The sequence below is a fragment of the Oncorhynchus clarkii genome, chromosome 33, assembly GCF_045791955.1.
Source record: "Oncorhynchus clarkii lewisi isolate Uvic-CL-2024 chromosome 33, UVic_Ocla_1.0, whole genome shotgun sequence".
Taxonomy (NCBI): Eukaryota; Metazoa; Chordata; class Actinopteri; order Salmoniformes; family Salmonidae; genus Oncorhynchus; species Oncorhynchus clarkii.
Genome location: NC_092179.1, coordinates 15,279,171 through 15,298,688, shown reverse-complemented (window position 1 = coordinate 15,298,688; position 19,518 = coordinate 15,279,171). Strand labels below are relative to the sequence as shown.

Here is a 19,518-nt window from a genome sequence, read left to right as displayed (position 1 = left end):
CCCCTAGTCAATCCCCAATAACCACCCACACACACACTCAAAGCCCCTTTGCATGTGAACACAGCCGGGGAGATGCTGTATTACACGCTCCCTGTCCAAAAAAAATTAGAAAAAGAGATTTCCAGCCAATCGACGGGGTTGATACTGTACTGTATGTATCCTGTAGTGGCTCTATTCAACTCGCTTCTATCTCTGTTCTGTGTGAATGCTTTAAAGGTTGTCTTTGTTGTACTGCACCACCACCGTTCAGCTTTTCTCTTATTGGTCTCATTCACACATACGGGTCTTTTCTGTCTCAAACCCACACATAGGATTCTCTCTCTCGCTATCAATTACAGGATTCACCCACGCATGCCTCCCTCTCTTCTCTACCATTTCTACTGTATATGTCTCTATCTCCTGTTTCCTCTTCTCTCTCCTTCCCTGTCTTTTTTGTGGCCTTTTGGTTTCACGGTATGTGGTCAGTCTCTTTCCTTCTCCCTGGGCAGTGACTAAATCCACATTCATAGTATAAAGAGATGGTGACCCAGTCCTAGCCTTCCTAATGGGACTGCTGCTTACACAGACCAGCGAGTGAGTGAGTGGGTGGGGGACCAGCTGGCTCTTGCAGCCCAGGGAGATGGGTGGAGGCTGGGTGACCTCGCCCTGGGTAAGAGGGGTTGCCTGTGTATGTGTACTTCCAGGTCATGCTGGTAGGATTAGGGAGCTCAGTTCAGACCCCTCTGTAAGGTGTGTAGCAGGTGTGTGCTCTCGCTTCATTAATTCATGCACTGAGTAAAAGTGACAACCAGCACCCAGCTTAATCACAGATCACTTGTTTTAATGTGTTTACAGTATTTTATAAGGCTGTGTGTGCTTTGATTAACTTCAATGGGTCTGTTACTAGTTTCCATTGAGAAAAAACCTTCTTCACATGAAGAGACCTGAACACCCGATAAGATCAGCTGCCAGTGTGACAGATGTGTGAGAAACTCAGCGAAAGGGCAGAGGGAGTGAGAAGAGGAGGTGAGGGGTGGAGAAGGGAATCATCTTTTGGTGATAAACGTGAGAAGAAATATAAGGGAGAAGAAGAATTCCAGCAGAGAGAAATGGAGGAAGAGAGGATGGCGATGGAGGCTAGGAGAAAGGAAGGAAAGCGAAGGACTGAGGAGGGAGATGTATGAGAATCATGTGTGCGTTCCCAAAACAATGCCTGGCTGTTATGTCCCTGCAATAGTAATTGAAACATGTGCGATACCGAGCGAACACTCTGAGACCATGATTTTGTGAATAATCGACCAACCATCAAGTGGGACCAGAACTATCCAGTTTGTGATTGCGAATCACAAATGAAAGGGAGTGTGTGTGTGTGTGTGTGTGTGTGTGCGCGCGTGTGTGTGTGTGTGTGTGTGTGTGTGTGTGTGTGTGTGTGTGTGTGTGTGTGTGTGTGTGTGTGTGTGTGTGTGTGTGTGTGTGTGTGTGTGTGTGTGTGTGTGTGTGTGTGTGTGTGTGTGTGTGTGTGTGTGTGTGTGTGTGTGTGTGTGCAGCATGGTGACAGGCCTGCATTGCTGTTTTATCTCTGCGTCAGTGTTTTTAGAGCTTTTCAGTGTTGTGTCAGATGGTGGTGTTTTGGAGTTGGCGGTCATCAACAAATGGGGGCTTCTATATGGCTCTAGGGCTATCTGGACTATAGCACTAAACACACACACACACACACACACACACACACACACACAGGTTGAATATTACCATGGTTGTATTACTAAAATTGTACACTTTCCAAAATGATGTTGTCATGCTTGTTGTGCCTTATGTAAAGGCCATCAGCAGAGTGAAATAGAAGGACAGAAAGGAGGAAGTATGAATTAATTCATAACCAGTACCATGTCCCAAAGGCAGGAGCGACGAGAGCGGGAAGAGGAGAGGCGGGGAACGGAAGAGTAGAATAATAGTGGAGAGGAAGAGGGAGGATGTGTACCCTGTCTCTCCCCTCGTTCCTTCATTGCTGATTGACATAGCAGCATGGACCATTAGTCAGCTGATGAATGAAAGCAAACCAGATATGAAATTTGATTTCCTACCGAGCTAACAAGAAGAACGCAGCAGGAAAACAAGGTGAGGGAGGGGCAGGGAGAGAAGGAGAGGAAGTGGGAAGAAGGGAGCCGATATATGGAGGAGAGAACATAGTAAGAATAAACATGAACTGTGGAGAAAGGGAGAGCGAGAGAGACCAAGGGAACTGGGACAAAGGATAAGGAGGAGATCAAGCATATTATAGAGCGATTGAACATGAAACAATGAGTGAAGGACAACGAGAGAGTGATAAATAAAGAGAAATGAGAGAGGGGGAGACAGCGATGGAGAGAGTGAAAGAGTGATAGCTGAGTGGCTGTAAAGTGTGTTGGAGATGGTGATATAGTGAGTGAGTGGTTTGGAGGGTTTCAGATGAGCTGGACAGAGAACAATGAGATTCATGGAGCTGAGACTGCATTAATGAACTACGCTTCATAAATCTCTCTCTCTAGCTCCCCTCTGCCACCTCTCTCTCGCTCTCTCATGGAAACATTGTTAACTTGTTTTGCTGTTTCATGTCTGTGTTTAGTATCTGTACTTGTGTTGAACTGTCTTACACAATTGCTAATTGATTAATCAAATATTTTCTTTCTCTCTCTCTTAGCGGGGCGTTCTCTGAGGTGGTGTTGGCCCAGGAGAGGTCTACAGGGAAGATGTTTGCTGTGAAGTGTATCCCCAAGAAGGCCCTTAAGGGGAAAGAGAGCAGCATCGAGAACGAGATCAACGTGCTCCGCAAGTAAGTCTCCCACCTACCTTCTCCTCCCTAACACCTGTTACCCTGGCGACCGAACGGAAACACCGCCACCCTTCACCACCGCGCATCACGCTTGCATCCCTCCCACTACTCCCCATTCACTGTTATCTTTAGGTCACCGTCCACAGTCTCACACTGACAGAACAGGAGATTAAGGTAGGTAGCGACTATAGAAAACACCCTCTCTGTCTTCTATTTCTTTGCTTAGCGACCTTGTGTCCTAAGCACTGATACTGAACTGAATGTACCTTCTAATCTTTTCTTCCAGTGAGGAACACATTATGTATTTTACACATATTATTCATACATATTGTCAGGTAGCTGAGTAGAGACCTGTATGAACACACACACACACACACACACACACACCAGGGGATAAAACCAAAGATATGCATCTCCACGTCACTGGATAAACAGTAATCCCTCTCCACTGCTTGGACTTGGACTTGGGGGTGTGTGTGTGTGTGTTCAGATATCACCTTGGATCTGGCCCAAAGCTCAGTAGTTCCACAAGGTTTCACTCACTCACTCAGCCACTCACTGTCCAGAAGTAGGCGGCTACAGCATGTGTTGGTGTTATTATTGCAGTATACCATGCTTGTTCCCTAGGGACAGGAGAGACACCACTGACCCTGACAATATTCATGCGGGATAAGTGTTGTCACAGTAGTCCAGTCAGTGGAGGGGGGGGTGTTTCCTAGCCTCTGACGCCTTCCATGTTTGATCTTCGGGTTTTTGCCACTCTCAGCATCTCCTGGCAACCAGCTGATTGACAGGCTAATATGGCCTGCATAGGTCACAAGACACACCTCCTCAGGGTCAATGCTTCGTATCCAAACATTGTCATTCACATGTGCACTATTTATACAAAAGTATGTGGACATCCCTTCAAATGAGTGGATTTGTCTGTTTCAGCCACACGCGTTGCTGACAGGTGCGTAAGATCAAGCACACCGCCATGCAATCTCCATAGACAAACATTGGCAGTAGAATGGCCTTAATGAAGAACTCGGTCAACTTCAACGTGGCACCGTCATAGGATGCCACATTTCCAACATGTCAGTTCGTAAAATTTCCGCCCTGCTAGAGCTGCCTCGGTAAACTGTAAATGCTGTTATTGTGAAGTGGAAACGTCTAGGAGCAGAAACGTCTCAGCAGCCAAGTGGTAGGCCACACAAGCTCACAGAATGGGGCCGGCGAGTGCTGAAGCGTGTGGAAATCGTCTGTCCTCGGTTGCAATACTCACTACCGAGTTCCAAACTGCCTCTGGCGGCAGCATCAGCACAGAGACGGTTTGTCGGAAGCTTCATGAAATGGGTTTCCATGGCAGAGCAGCCTCACACAAATATAACATCACCATGCGCAATGCCAAGCTTCGGCTGGAGTGGTGTAAAGCTCGCCGCCATTGGGATCTGGAGCAGTGGAAACGCGTTCTCTGGAGTGTTGAATCACGCTTCACCATCTGTCAGTCCGACAGAGTAATTTGGGATTGGTGGATGCCAGGAGAACACTACCTGCCCCAATGCACAGTGTCAACTGTAAAATTTGGTGGAGGAGGAATAATGGCCTGAGCTGTTTTGTCATGTTTTGTCATGGTTGCACAGAGCCCTGACCTCAACATCATCGAACACATTTGGGATGAATTGGAACACCGACTGCGAGCCAGGCCTAATCGCCCAACATCCATGCCCGACCTCACTAATGCTCTTGTGGCTGGATGGAAGCAAGTCCCCGCAGCAATGTACCAACATCTAGTGGAAAGTCTTCCCAGAAGAGTGGAGGCTGTTATAGCAGCGAAACTCCATATTAATGCCCATAATTTTGGAAGGAAATGTTTGACGAGCAAGTGTCCACATACCTTTGTAATATATATGTATACACTAAAAGTGGTCATGTGTGTACACACATTCAGAAACACACATGCGTCAAAAATAGAGAACTAGTAGACACACATTCACAAAGATATAATCAGGCTCTCTCCCTTTATGTGAAGTTGGGGTATAGTGTCGTGCCACAGTCTCTGCCCACTCTGTCGCCTACTAGTTTATTTGGATTCTGCCGCTCAACAGGGATACACACACACACACACACACACACACACACACACACACACACACACACACACACACACACACACACACACACAGCCTTCTCTAAGACACAAAGAATCAGTTGTCAAATAATAAGGCATTAACTGTGGAAGGATTTGTCATGTAATGAGATCAGGAATCCTCTATCTCTACTCTTAGGTTCATATCTGCTTTACCCTTCCACGATCCCAGAGAGACTTTAAACACATTCTCCTCCCTGGTGATTTCATCTCAGCCATCTTTCCTCAGACTGTCTATGACTCATATCTCTACTCTCCACCGCTCGCTACGAGCTCAGAGATCTCACACACACCTAATGTACGTACTGAACTCCCCACCTGCTCACGCTTCCTGTGTGTGTGCGCGACAGGTGTGTACAGTATTATTCCCCTTTGCAATAACATCATCGGCAAATGGGTCATGAGGCACACATGCATACACACACACACACACACACGCACAGGCACACTGACCACCACCACATCAGCACAAGCATGTCCCATGTGTACACATTATACACTTTCACCATGGAGCAGTTACCATGGCAAGGCCTGAGTATGGTGTTGGAGGGAGGGAGAGACAGAGGGAGAGAGCTTATGTTTAGTAAGTGTTTGAGATGACTCTAGAGTGGAGGTAAAGGGGGATGTAGATGGTCTGGGATCTGTTTAAAAGGTTATAGTTGTACATGACTAATATACTAACATTGTCTGCGTTTTCTGTCCCTCCAGAATCAAGCATGAGAACATAGTAGCTTTGGAAGACATCTATGAGAGTTCCAACCACCTCTACCTGATCATGCAGCTGTAAGTTCTCTCTCTCTCTCTCTCTCTCCTCCATTCATCTAGTCTTATTTCTTGATCTTAATTCCTGTCATTCTCTTTCTCCCCTTCTACTTCTTACTGTCTCTTCTTATCACCCTCTTTCTCTCTTCTCTCTCCTTCTGTCTCTCTCTTTGACTGTCTGTCTCGCTCGCTGACCTGACCTGCCGTACCCTCAGACTGACTCAGCACTGAGGAATGGGGCAGGGGGTGACTGTTTTAGCTTACACACTCACACACTTTATAAGCCCTCATTACTCCAATTAGACTTCCATTAAGACGGACGACAGGAGAGGGAATGGGACCTGGCTCGTAGCGCTCAGCTAACGTTTACATAATGTTACTCTAACGTTACAGCAAGGCCAACGTGCCACTATGCAGTCCTGGCCAAATTAATCAGCTGGAGTTATATCAGTCTGTCGAAGGAGGACGTGTGAGTTATGGATTTAAATGTGTTGTGAGTTATGTGTGTGTGCAGGAAAGTAGAGCAGTTCTTAACTTTGATCATTATGTTTATTGCTGAGTCACGGCACACGTAATGTTATTAGTTTCAGTGCTAACAGGCTGTTGAATTGAGAATAGAGGATAAAAACACCCACCCATCAGAACCATCTTTCACTTCAGTCTTCTGCCTCTCATCCTCCCCTCATCTCTCTTCTCTTTTCTTCCATCTCACCCTTGTTCTCTTCCCCCCTCACACCTCATCTCTCCTCCCCACCTCTCCTCTCACCTTTACCCCTTACCTCTCCCTTCACCTGCAGCAGGTGTGAAATGATTCTCCCCTGTCTCTTCTGCAGCAAGGCACCTTCTCATATCAGGCTCTGTTACCACGGATACAGAGGTGAAAGGTCACCTCACTCCACTTATGACAGGGCTTAACTTGGTAGAACCAGGAATAACACCTCAGCAGTTAGGGATCGCAGTACTCATCTGAGCTCTGAGTCGGTACCTATCATCCGTGTATCAAGCGTCACCGAGTAGAAACGTTGGACCAGGTCTGCCATCTTTACCAGCCCCCTGTGATCCTGCCTGGATATGAATCATCCTCAGAGGTTGACAGGTTTGGTCTGATTAAACTTTTCTCTGAGTTTGACACGTCAGGTCTGATATAGAGTACCTGTGCTCGGAGTTTGATTTAGATTTGATGTGATTTTAACACGTCAGGTCTGATTTAACTTTGCTCTGAGTTTGACATGTCAGGTCTGATATACCTGTACTCTCTCTGAGTTTGACATATCTGATTTAACTTTGCTCTGAGTTTGACATGTCAGGTCTGATATACCTGTACTCTCTCGGAGTTTGACATATCTGATTTAACTTGGCTCTGAGTTTGATACGTCGGGTTTGGTTTAACGGCATCTGTGCTCGGAGGTTGTCATGTCGTCCGATCTAGCTGTGATTAGTTAGTTGGGTCTGGTGTGATGCTTCCATCTCCTCTGGTTGGATGAAGAGCTGCTGTCTCCAGCGTTCTACAACCATGTCATCACCACATGGCTGATACATCCAATCCTGTTCAAATAAATGAGGGAGAGAGGGAATGGTATGAGAGGCAGATGGAAGTGTGAGGAGAGAGAGAGGGGGAGAGAGAATGAGATTGGATTCAGAATATACTCAGTGGGTCAATGTATCAAGGAGATTGCTTTAGGAGGAATTTGGTATATGAGTGAAAGCCAAAACTGAGAAAGTGAAGCCAAGAACAAGAGGAGGGGATTTGAAGGGGGAGACAAAGAGAAAGCAAGCAGGCAGAAGACAGAGAGCGAAAAACGAATCTAGAGTAGAGCAAAGCTTGAACCTTTTCGACTCAGTCGGTGGCTAATTAATGATGAATGAAAAGGGTTGTAAAAGTGCGTAGTGTTTTACAGAAAATACAAACACGGCTGTGTTTTTTCTCTCTTCTCCCCAACAACACTGAAACCATGTGAGTTAAACAAACCAAACAGTTGTACAGTCAGATCTGTTCTACGGAAGCAGCAGGTTCAGCCACAGGCTTGTGAGTGTTACTGTTAAAACCCCTTCACACCACTACCTTCCTGTAGGAACCACTACAGCAGGGTCAGCAACACCTTCACACCACTACCTTACAATAGGAACCACTACAGCAGGGTCAGCAACACCTTCACACCACTACCTTACTGTAGGAACCACTACAGCAGGGTCAGCAACACCTTCACACCACTACCTTACTGTAGGAACCACTACAGCAGGGTCAGCAACACCTTCACACCACTACCTTACTATAGGAACCACTACAGCAGGGTCAGCAACACCTTCACACCACTACCTTACTGTAGGAACCACTACAGCAGGGTCAGCAACACCTTCACACCACTATCTTACTGTAGGAACCACTACAGCAGGGTCAGCAACACCTTCACACCACTACCTTACTGTAGGAACCACTACAGCAGGGTCAGCAACACCTTCACACCACTACCTTACTGTAGGAACCACTACAGCAGGGTCAGCAACACCTTCACACCACTACCTTACTGTAGGAACCACTACAGCTGGGTCAGCAACACCTTCACACCACTACCTTACTGTAGGAACCACTACAGCAACAACACCTTCACACCACTAACTTACTGTATGAACCACTACAGCAACAACACCTTCACACCACTACCTTACTGTAGGAACCACTACAGAAGGGTCAGCAACACCTTCACACCACTACCTTACTGTAGGAACCACTACAGCAACAACACCTTCACACCACTAACTTACTGTAGGAACCACTACAGCAGGGTCAGCAACACCTTCACACCACTACCTTACTGTAGGAACCACTACAGCTGGGTCAGCAACACCTTCACACCACTACCTTACTGTAGGAACCACTACAGCAACAACACCTTCACACCACTAACTTACTGTAGGAACCACTACAGCAGGGTCAGCAACACCTTCACACCACTACCTTACTGTAGGAACCACTACAGCAACAACACCTTCACACCACTACCTTACTGTAGGAACCACTACAGCAGGGTCAACAACACCTTCACTACCTTACTGTAGGAACCACTACAGCAGGTCAGCAACACCTTCACACCACCACCTTACTGTAGGAACCACTACAGCAGGGTCAGCAACACCTTCACATCACTGCCTTACTGTAGGAACCACTACAGCAGGGTCAGCAACACCTTCACACCACTACCTTACTGTAGGAACCACTACAGCTGGGTCAGCAACACCTTCACACCACTACCTTACTGTAGGAACCACTACAGCAACAACACCTTCACACCACTAACTTACTGTATGAACCACTACAGCAACAACACCTTCACACCACTACCTTACTGTAGGAACCACTACAGAAGGGTCAGCAACACCTTCACACCACTACCTTACTGTAGGAACCACTACAGCAACAACACCTTCACACCACTACCTTACTGTAGGAACCACTACAGCAGGGTCAGCAACACCTTCACACCACTACCTTACTGTAGGAACCACTACAGCAGGGTCAGCAACACCTTCACACCACTATCTTACTGTAGGAACCACTACAGCAGGGTCAGCAACACCTTCACACCACTACCTTACTGTAGGAACCACTACAGCAGGGTCAGCAACACCTTCACACCACTACCTTACTGTAGGAACCACTACAGCAGGGTCAGCAACACCTTCACACCACTACCTTACTGTATTAACCACTACAGCTGGGTCAGCAACACCTTCACACCACTACCTTACTGTAGGAACCACTACAGCAACAACACCTTCACACCACTAACTTACTGTAGGAACCACTACAGCAGGGTCAGCAACACCTTCACACCACTACCTTACTGTAGGAACCACTACAGCTGGGTCAGCAACACCTTCACACCACTACCTTACTGTAGGAACCACTACAGCAACAACACCTTCACACCACTAACTTACTGTAGGAACCACTACAGCAGGGTCAGCAACACCTTCACACCACTACCTTACTGTAGGAACCACTACAGCAACAACACCTTCACACCACTACCTTACTGTAGGAACCACTACAGCAGGGTCAACAACACCTTCACTACCTTACTGTAGGAACCACTACAGCAGGGTCAGCAACACCTTCACACCACCACCTTACTGTAGGAACCACTACAGCAGGGTCAGCAACACCTTCACATCACTGCCTTACTGTAGGAACCACTACAGCAGGGTCAGCAACACCTTCACACCACTACCTTACTGTAGGAACCACTACAGCAACAACACCTTCACACCACTACCTTACTGTAGGAACCACTACAGCAGGGTCAGCAACACCTTCACACCACTATCTTACTGTAGGAACCACTACAGCAACAACACCTTCACACCACTACCTTACTGTAGGAACCACTACAGCAGGGTCAGCAACACCTTCACACCACTACCTTACTGTAGGAACCACTACAGCAGGGTCAGCAACACCTTCACACCACCACCTTACTGTAGGAACCACTACAGCAACAACACCTTCACACCACTACCTTACTGTAGGAACCACTACAGCAACAACACCTTCACACCACTACCTTACTGTAGGAACCACTACAGCAGGGTCAGCAACACCTTCACACCACTACCTTACTGTAGGAACCACTACAGCAGGGTCAGCAACACCTTCACACCACTACCCTACTGTAGGAACCACTACAGCAACAACACCTTCACACCACTACCTTACTGTAAGAACCACTACAGCAGGGTCAGCAACACCTTCACACCACTACCTTACTGTAGGAACCACTACAGCAACAACACCTTCACACCACTACCTTACTGTAGGAACCACTACAGCAGGGTCATCAACACCTTCACACCACTACCTTACTGTAGGAACCACTACAGCAGGGTCAGCAACACCTTCACACCACTACCTTACTGTAGGAACCACTACAGCAGGGTCAACAACACCTTCACATCACTACCTTACTGTAGGAACCACTACAGCAGGGTCAGCAACACCTTCACACCACTACCTTGCTGTTGGAACCACTACAGCAACAACACCTTCACACCACTACCTTACTGTAGGAACCACTACAGCAGGGTCAGCAACACCTTCACACCACAACCTTACTGTAGAAACCACTACAGCAGGGTCAGCAACACCTTCACACCACTACCTTACTGTAGGAACCACTACAGCAACAACACCTTCACACCACTACCTTACTGTAGGAACCACTACAGCAGGGTCAACAACACCTTCACACCACTACCTTACTGTAGAAACCACTACAGCAGGGTCAACAACACCTTCACATCACTACCTTACTGTAGGAACCACTACAGCAACAACACCTTCACACCACTACCTTACTGTAGAAACCACTACAGCAGGGTCAACAACACCTTCACATCACTACCTTACTGTAGGAACCACTACAGCAGGGTCAGCAACACCTTCACACCATTACCTTACTGTAGGAACCACTACAGCAACAACACCTTCACACCACTACCTTACTGTAGGAACCACTACAGCAGGGTCAACAACACCTTCACACCACTACCTTACTGTAGAAACCACTACAGCAGTGTCAGCAACACCTTCACACCACTACCTTACTGTAGAAACCACTACAGCAAGTGTCAGCAACAACGGCCCGCGGGATTTTAGTTTTTGGTCAAACAAATACTGTAAACTCACCAGGAATTCAGCTAAAATGTGTATTCCCACGAATTAAAGAGATGTGATCGTGTCTCAATGTAATCAAGGTATGAAATTATTGTTATTTTATTGTAATAATCTCTTTTTTTTTAGCTTAGTTGTGGTTCATTTGCAGTGCATAAATTATTATAATTATGTTCCGGCCCCCCGACCATCCTCTACGACAAAAATTAGGGGGGGGGGGAAGGAAGAGAAAGGGATGGAGAACGGGACAGAGATGGCAAGAAAGAGCGATACAGAAGCGAGTGAGACCAAATGGAAAGACAATAGTGTGTGTGAGTGTATGTGTGCACAATTAGTGTGTGTGTATGTGCCTACAGTATGGTGTGCGTGTGTGTGTGTGTATTGAAATGGAAGTAGATTTGGCTCCTGTCTGATTGCCATGGTCTCCCTACGCAAATGGTTACGCAATCCTGCAGGATGGTGGCCCATCTCCTCCGTCACTACCACACCGTTATGCCCAGCCAACGTGTGTGTTGTCAGCTTAGCCTTTTGCTTGTCATTCCCTGCCACGCTCGTCTCGGCTGGAAAAAACAAGTCACTGTTGGCAGAGAAGAGAGAGAGTGAGAGAAGAGAAAGGGAGAGATGGAGCGTGGGGATAGAGAGAGAAGAGAAAGGGAGAGATGGAGCGTGGGGATAGAGAGAAGAGAAAGGGAGAGATGGAGCGTGGGGAGAGAGAGAAGAGAAAGGGAGAGATGGAGCGTGGGGAGAGAGAAGAGAAAGGGAGAGATGGAGCGTGGGGAGAGAGAAGAGAAAGGGAGAGATGGAGCGTGGGGAGAGAGAGAAGAGAAAGGGAGAGGTGGAGCGTGGGGATAGAGAGAGAAGAGAAAGGGAGAGATGGAGCGTGGGGAGAGAGAGAAGAGAAAGGGAGAGATGGAGCGTGGGGATAGAGAGAAGAGAAAGGGAGAGATGGAGCGTGGGGATAAAGAGAAGAGAAAGGGAGAGATGGAGCGTGGGGATAGAGAGAAGAGAAAGGGAGAGATGGAGCGTGGGGATAGCGAGAAGAGAAAGGGAGAGATGGAGCGTGGGGATAGAGAGAAGAGAAAGGGAGAGATGGAGCGTGGGGAGAGAGAGAAGAGAGGGAGAGATGGAGCGTGGGGATAGAGAGAGAAGAGAGGGAGAGATGGAGCGTGGGGATAGAGAGAAGAGAAAGGGAGAGATGGAGCGTGGGGATAGAGAGAAGAGAAAGGGAGAGATGAGGCGTGGGGAGAGAGAGAAGAGAGGGAGAGATGGAGCGTGGGGATAGAGAGAGAAGAGAGGGAGAGATGGAGCGTGGGGATAGAGAGAGAAGAGAAAGGGAGAGATGGAGCGTGGGGATAGAGAGAGAAGAGAAAGGGAGAGATGGAGCGTGGGGATAGAGAGAGAAGAGAAAGGGAGAGATGGAGCTTGGGGATAGAGAGAGAAGAGAAAGGGAGAGATGGAGCTTGGGGATAGAGAGAGAAGAGAAAGGGAGAGATGGAGCGTGGGGATAGAGAGAGAAGAGAAAGGGAGAGATGGATCGTGGGGATAGAGAGAGAAGAGAAAGGGAGAGATGGAGCGTGGGGATAGAGAGAGAAAGGGAGAGATGGAGCGTGGGAATAGAGAGAAGAGAAAGGGAGAGATGGAGCGTGGGGAGAGAGAGAAGAGAGAGGGAGAGATGGCGCGTGGGGAGAGAGAGAAGAGAAAGGGAGAGATGGAGCGTGGGGATAGAGAGAGAAGAGAAAGGGAGAGATGGAGCGTGGGGAGAGAGAGAAGAGAAAGGGAGAGATGGAGCGTGGGGAGAGAGAGAAGAGAAAGGGAGAGATGGAGCGTGGGGATAGAGAGAGAAGAGAAAGGGAGAGATGGAGCGTGGGGATAGAGAGAAGAGAAAGGGAGAGATGGAGCGTGGGGAGGGAGAGATGGAGGGTGGGGATAGAGAGAGAAGAGAAAGGGAGAGATGGAGCGTGGGGATAGAGAGAATAGAAAGGGAGAGATGGAGCGTGGGGATAGAGAGAAGAGAAAGGGAGAGATGGAGCGTGGGGAGAGAGAGAAGAGAAAGGGAGAGATGGAGTGTGGGGATAGAGAGAAGAGAAAGGGAGAGATGGAGCGTGGGGAGGGAGAGATGGAGCGTGGGGATAGAGAGAGAAGAGAAATGGAGAGATGGAGCGTGGGGAGAGAGAGAAGAGAAAGGGAGAGATGGAGCGTGGGGAGAGAGAGAAGAGAAAGGGAGAGATGGAGCGTGGGGATAGAGAGAAGAGAAAGGGAGAGATGGAGCGTGGGGATAGAGAGAGAAGAGAAAGGGAGAGATGGAGCGTGGGGATAGAGAGAGAAGAGAAAGGGAGAGATGGAGCGTGGGGAGAGAGAGAAGAGAAAGGGAGAGATGGAGCGTGGGGATAGAGAGAGAAGAGAAAGGGAGAGATGGAGCGTGGGGAGAGAGAGAAGAGAAAGGGAGAGATGGAGCGTGGGGATAGAGAGAGAAGAGAAAGGGAGAGATGGAGCGTGGGGATAGAGAGAGAAGAGAAAGGGAGAGATGGAGCGTGGGGATAGAGAGAGAAGAGAGGGAGAGATGGAGCGTGGGGATAGAGAAAAGAGAAAGGGAGAGGTGGAGCGTGGGGAGAGAGAGAGAAGAGAAAGGGAGAGATGGAGCGTGGGGATAGAGAGAGAAGAGAGGGAGAGATGGAGCGTGGGGATAGAGAGAAGAGAAAGGGAGAGATGGAGCGTGGGGATAGAGAGAGAAGAGAAAGGGAGAGATGGAGCGTGGGGATAGAGAGAAGAGAAAGGGAGAGATGGAGCGTGGGGATAGAGAGAGAAGAGAAAGGGAGAGATGGAGCGTGGGGATAGAGAGAGAAGAGAAAGGGAGAGATGGAGCGTGGGGATAGAGAGAGAAGAGAAAGGGAGAGATGGAGCGTGGGGATAGAGAGAAGAGAAAGGGAGAGATGGAGTGTGGGGAGGGAGAGATGGAGCGTGGGGATAGAGAGAGAAGAGAAAGGGAGAGATGGAGCGTGGGGATAGAGAGAGAAGAGAAAGGGAGAGATGGAGCGTGGGGAGAGAGAGAAGAGAAAGGGAGAGATGGAGCGTGGGAAGAGAGAGAAGAGAAAGGGAGAGATGGAGCTTGGGGATAGAGAGAGAAGAGAAAGGGAGAGATGGAGCGTGGGGATAGAGAGAAGAGAAAGGGAGAGATGGAGCGTGGGGATAGAGAGAGAAGAGAAAGGGAGAGATGGAGCGTGGGGAGAGAGAGAAGAGAAAGGGAGAGATGGAGCGTGGGGATAGAGAGAGAAGAGAAAAGGAGAGATGGAGCTTGGGGATAGAGAGAGAAGAGAAAGGGAGAGATGGAGCTTGGGGATAGAGAGAGAAGAGAAAGGGAGAGATGGATCGTGGGGAGAGAGAAGAGAGAAAGGGAGAGATGGAGCTTGGGGATAGAGAGAGAAGAGAAAGGGAGAGATGGAGCTTGGGGATAGAGAGAGAAGAGAAAGGGAGAGATGGAGCTTGGGGATAGAGAGGGAGAGAGGGAGAGATGGAGCGTGGGGAGAGAGAGAAGAGAAAGGGAGAGATGGAGCTTGGGGAGAGAGAGAGAAGAGAAAGGGAGAGATGGAGCGTGGGGATAGAGAGAGAAGAGAAAAGGAGAGATGGAGCTTGGGGATAGAGAGAGAAGAGAAAGGGAGAGATGGAGCTTGGGGATAGAGAGAGAAGAGAAAGGGAGAGATGGAGCGTGGGGAGAGAGAGAAGAGAAAGGGAGAGATGGCGCGTGGGGATAGAGAGAAGAGAAAGGGAGAGATGGAGCGTGGGGAGAGAGAGAAGAGAAAGGGAGAGATGGAGCGTGGGGAGAGAGAGAAGAGAAAGGGAGAGATGGAGCGTGGGGATAGAGAGAAAGGGAGAGATGGAGCGTGGGGAGAGAGAGAAGAGAAAGGGAGAGATGGAGCGTGGGGATAGAGAGAAGAGAAAGGGAGAGATGGAGCGTGGGGATAGATAGAAAGGGAGAGATGGAGCGTGGGGAGAGAGAGAAGAGAAAGGGAGAGATGGAGCGTGGGGAGAGAGAGAAGAGAAAGGGAGAGATGGAGCGTGGGGATAGATAGAGCGAGAGGGAGGAAGGAGAGAAAGGGCAAGAGAGAGCGGAGCGGATTAGCAATTAATTTCTTATCTCCTTTTTTCAGAGACTTCCTTAGAATGTAACTTTCTTCCTGCTCTTATTTGATCTGTCACTGTGACGATGCCCCCCAGATTCACACTCACTCCGCCAATGTGTGTGTGCATGTGCTTTTTTGTTTGTGTATTCAATATTCATCCAATGCAAATCTCTGCAGTTTTTGAGAGAAATATATTTGACCCTATGCTCATTCTCCATCAATCTCTCTGTGCAGCAACGAGAGGTGCAGTGAACCTGGTTGTTCTTGTGTAGTATATAGGTTATTATTTTATATGGATAGTTATGTTTGTATCTTATGGCGGTTAAGGTTAGAATTGAGATTGATTTAAGCTGATCCAAGATCAGTATTTAGGTTCAGAGAGTAACTAGAAGACGATAAGAGATCTAGTTGCGTCTGTTTTAGGTTCAGTGTGTGGGTTAATATGAATACCAGTAATGATCATGGTTACAGCTCCCCCATGGGGATCAGAGGAGAGGAGCAGCCCCTCAGGCTCCTGCTGCACAATCTGTCAACTCAGTACTGAGGAAGAAGGCACAGTACATCTGCCTCCCAAATGCCATACACAGAGAGAGGAGGGACTTTATTGGGTCAATGTGAAAGCACTAACATCAGCGGGTCAAAACAGTACTTGTTGTCACCGCTGATTCCTGGTATTGACCTTCTATTGAAGGTCAGCTGTCTGTTTATCAATATAGTGTTTATAGAAGGACTGCAGCCAGATGCCTTTAGGGGACATGTCAAACATGAGAGCGCGAGGCAACAGAAACAGTCGATGGGGTCAATACAGGAACCAGGAGAGGGAGCTGTGTACCTATGGAAATGCAAAATGTCCTTCCTCCGTTGTTTCCATATTGTGCTTGTCAATACCAAGAGAGACAGTCATAAGAGACAGATTCTACCTCTTTAATGTTCTTACCGTACATACTAGGAATTTTAATGTATCTCTTTGTTCTAACGCATGTTAAACCTAATATAGAGTCATTTGACTTAAAACATGTAAAAATGTATCCCTATCTCCTCCCTTCCTCCCTCAGAACTAGTCTTTACGGACTGTGGCACTATTAGAGATGAGTGGTTGGCTACTCCCCCTTGTGGTGGAATGTGACAGAAAGATGCTTTACCCCGACAGATGTACAGTGTTACATGGGTTCTCTGCAGTGAAACGAAGTGATGACACCCTGCTCACATACAGCGGAGTGCCACTAAGCTAATGACCAGTGCACTGAGCTGTTCTACTAGTGGCAGACCCAGGATCAGTTTACCCTTTCCATAACCATAAGGGACGGCCGGACATACTACAAATCTGTCCTTAGATCAGTGCTTAGCAGCCATCTATACTGCCCTGTGCCAGTTGGCTGTAGAGGACTGAGGAAAGTTATGGGATGTTCAGCTTCTGGCCTGTGGCTGTTCTGGCACTTTAAAAACCCCATAATCTGGCTAAGAGTCTTAAAACAAACCTGTAAAACAGCAAGGGCACCGTCTGACACACACACACACACACACACACACACACACACACACACACACACACAGTCTGAAGCTTAACTATCCTCCATGGTGTGAATCTATGGTCCGAGAAATATGAGGCACCTTTTTCTCAGTTTCTTTTAGATTTTGTATCCTTCCCATCTCCTGTCCTGTCTCTCTGCTACAGTTATCCCTATACAGTTAGTTTGAGACTGTATGGTGCACTTTGATTGGTTGTGATAGTATAGAGCATGAAGGGATACGTTTAGTGGCACAGAGGGTTGGAATGGGTCAAAGCACTCCCCACTGTGGGGTACACACACACACACACACACACGGTTGAATGGAGGCAGATTCGTGTAGCTCATAAATGAAGTCTCAGTGGATCTGTCTCATAACAGGTTCCCTCCAGATGTGTGTCTGCGTGTGTGCACATCTGTTTCACTTACCTCGTTTACTGACCGCCTCTCTGTCTGTGTCTACAGAGTGTCGGGAGGTGAGTTGTTTGACCGTATCGTGGAGAAGGGGTTCTACACAGAGAAAGATGCCAGTACGCTCATTAGACAAGTGCTAGACGCTGTCGACTACCTCCACAAGTTGGGCATCGTCCACAGAGACCTGAAGGTGATGGTGACACACAAGCTTGCACTCCCCTCCCTCCCTCCCTCCCATCACACACACACACACACAATCACACTGAAACACACACACTGAAACACAGACACAAAAACCTTGTCTAATCTCCCCTGCATCTCGACATGTGCGGATCACTTGTGTTTTATGGACCATGATTCATTGCGGTGATGTGGTGCAGCATGCATTTGTGATTTAGGCCACTCAGCGGGTCACAACACGCAGTGGCTTCTGGGAAATGCACCACAGAGCGGAATCGCCTGAGAGAGAGGAGTACGGTCATACGGCTTCATAAAACAGACAGCAACATAACTGTATTGTGTGGTCGGTTATAGCAAATTATTACGATTTTATATCTACAGTCTGTTCAGGGTATGTATGTAAGTAAACAGATCAAAGGATGGGAGAGCTCAGTTTGAGTGATAGAGGGAGAGTGTTAATCACAATCTATTGCTCCATCTCTCTCTCTCATCCCTCCGTCCTCTCTTCCCAGCCAGAGAACCTGCTGTATTTTAACCCCCAGGACGAGTCTAAGATCATGATCAGTGACTTTGGTCTGTCCAAGATGGAGGGCAGTGGGGACGTCATGTCGACCGCGTGCGGCACGCCGGGATACGTGGGTAAGAGATGCCTCCCCACCCCTTAATCTTAAATATCCTGACTTAGAAGTTAATGCCACATGTTAATATACCTTGTGTCGTTGGCTACTGAAATGTTAATTCTGGAAGCAAATGAAAGCCTTTTAGGTTTTTAAGCTACCATCCTTTCCAAAAGTCGTATGCTACGTTGTGTTCACTCTTACTGAGTGTGATGCCATCACTGTGCTTCACAGTGACACACTTTATAATATAGTATAGTGTAGGAAAAATCACACTGCTTCAATTATGTGTCTGCAATGGGAGAGGGTGCATCTGTGTGCCGCTCACACACACAGACATCCTGCCTCTGGAGTAAGAAGCTCTTATCACACGCTGACAGACCCTGCCCCCAGTCGCCTGCTTTCCCCTTTTTAACAGAGCGACTGAGTCAGAGAGTCAACATGGCGGGGCGCTCTACTGCAGTGCACTACGCGCCAGACGACTGCCATCCCTGTGTCAGACATGGGGATTTATATACTGCATCCCTGACTGTGTGTGTGTGTGTGTGTGTGTGTGCGTGCTTTTTCATCTCAGCGGAGTGTGTGAGAGACAGATGTTTTACATTATTTCCATGACAGAACCTTTCATGTTGACGTGTAGGACGGTGCCTCTGGTAGTCAGACACTCTGAAGACTCATCATGTTGACGTGTAGGACGGTACCTCTGGTAGTCAGACACTCTGAAGACTCATCATGTTGACGTGTAGGACGGTACCTCTGGTAGTCAGACACTCTGAAGACTCATCATGTTGACGTGTAGGACGGTACCTCTGGTAGTCAGACACTCTGAAGACTCATCATGTTGACGTGTAGGATGGTGCCTCTGGTAGTCAGACACTCTGAAGACTCATCATGTTGACGTGTAGGACGGTACCTCTGGTAGTCAGACACTCTGAAGACTCATCATGTTGACGTTTTATCTGCCGGGTCCTATCCACGCTCCTACATCGACACGCAAGTCAGTTAGCAGACACTTGTTTAAGCTTATCCATAGGGAACTGTAGCCGGTGTCCTGTAGGCCAGCTAAACAACACCTTACTAGTTAATGACATTGGAACTGTCCCATCCACATCACATTGGCTTTAAATGCTCAGACACTCCTTTGTTCTCCTTCCTCATCCCTCTATCCAACAATCTTGTGAGATGAGGCCACTGCAGTTTTTGTCCCTCCATCCCTCCCTCCCCATCTGCTGTGGGCTGCTGTAGACCTTTTCCATTCTAAGAGGCTGTAATGTGATGGTTGCTGCATTAGAAATGCTGCTAAATATAGCAGGTCCTGGATGATGGCATTGAGAA

The 19,518-nt window shown here is 48.0% G+C and overlaps 1 protein-coding gene across 1 annotated transcript in view; it reads left to right on the top strand.

Annotated features, from left to right (window-relative positions):
• Positions 1-19,518, top strand: part of LOC139392595 (calcium/calmodulin-dependent protein kinase type 1D-like) — a 72,342-nt gene that overhangs the window by 40,861 nt on the left and 11,963 nt on the right. Inside the window, exons 2-5 of the mRNA XM_071140684.1 lie at positions 2,657-2,788; positions 5,625-5,699; positions 17,438-17,576; positions 18,079-18,205. Of these exons, the coding sequence (XP_070996785.1) occupies positions 2,657-2,788; positions 5,625-5,699; positions 17,438-17,576; positions 18,079-18,205 (473 nt within the window). The remainder of the gene's footprint in view (positions 1-2,656; positions 2,789-5,624; positions 5,700-17,437; positions 17,577-18,078; positions 18,206-19,518) is intronic.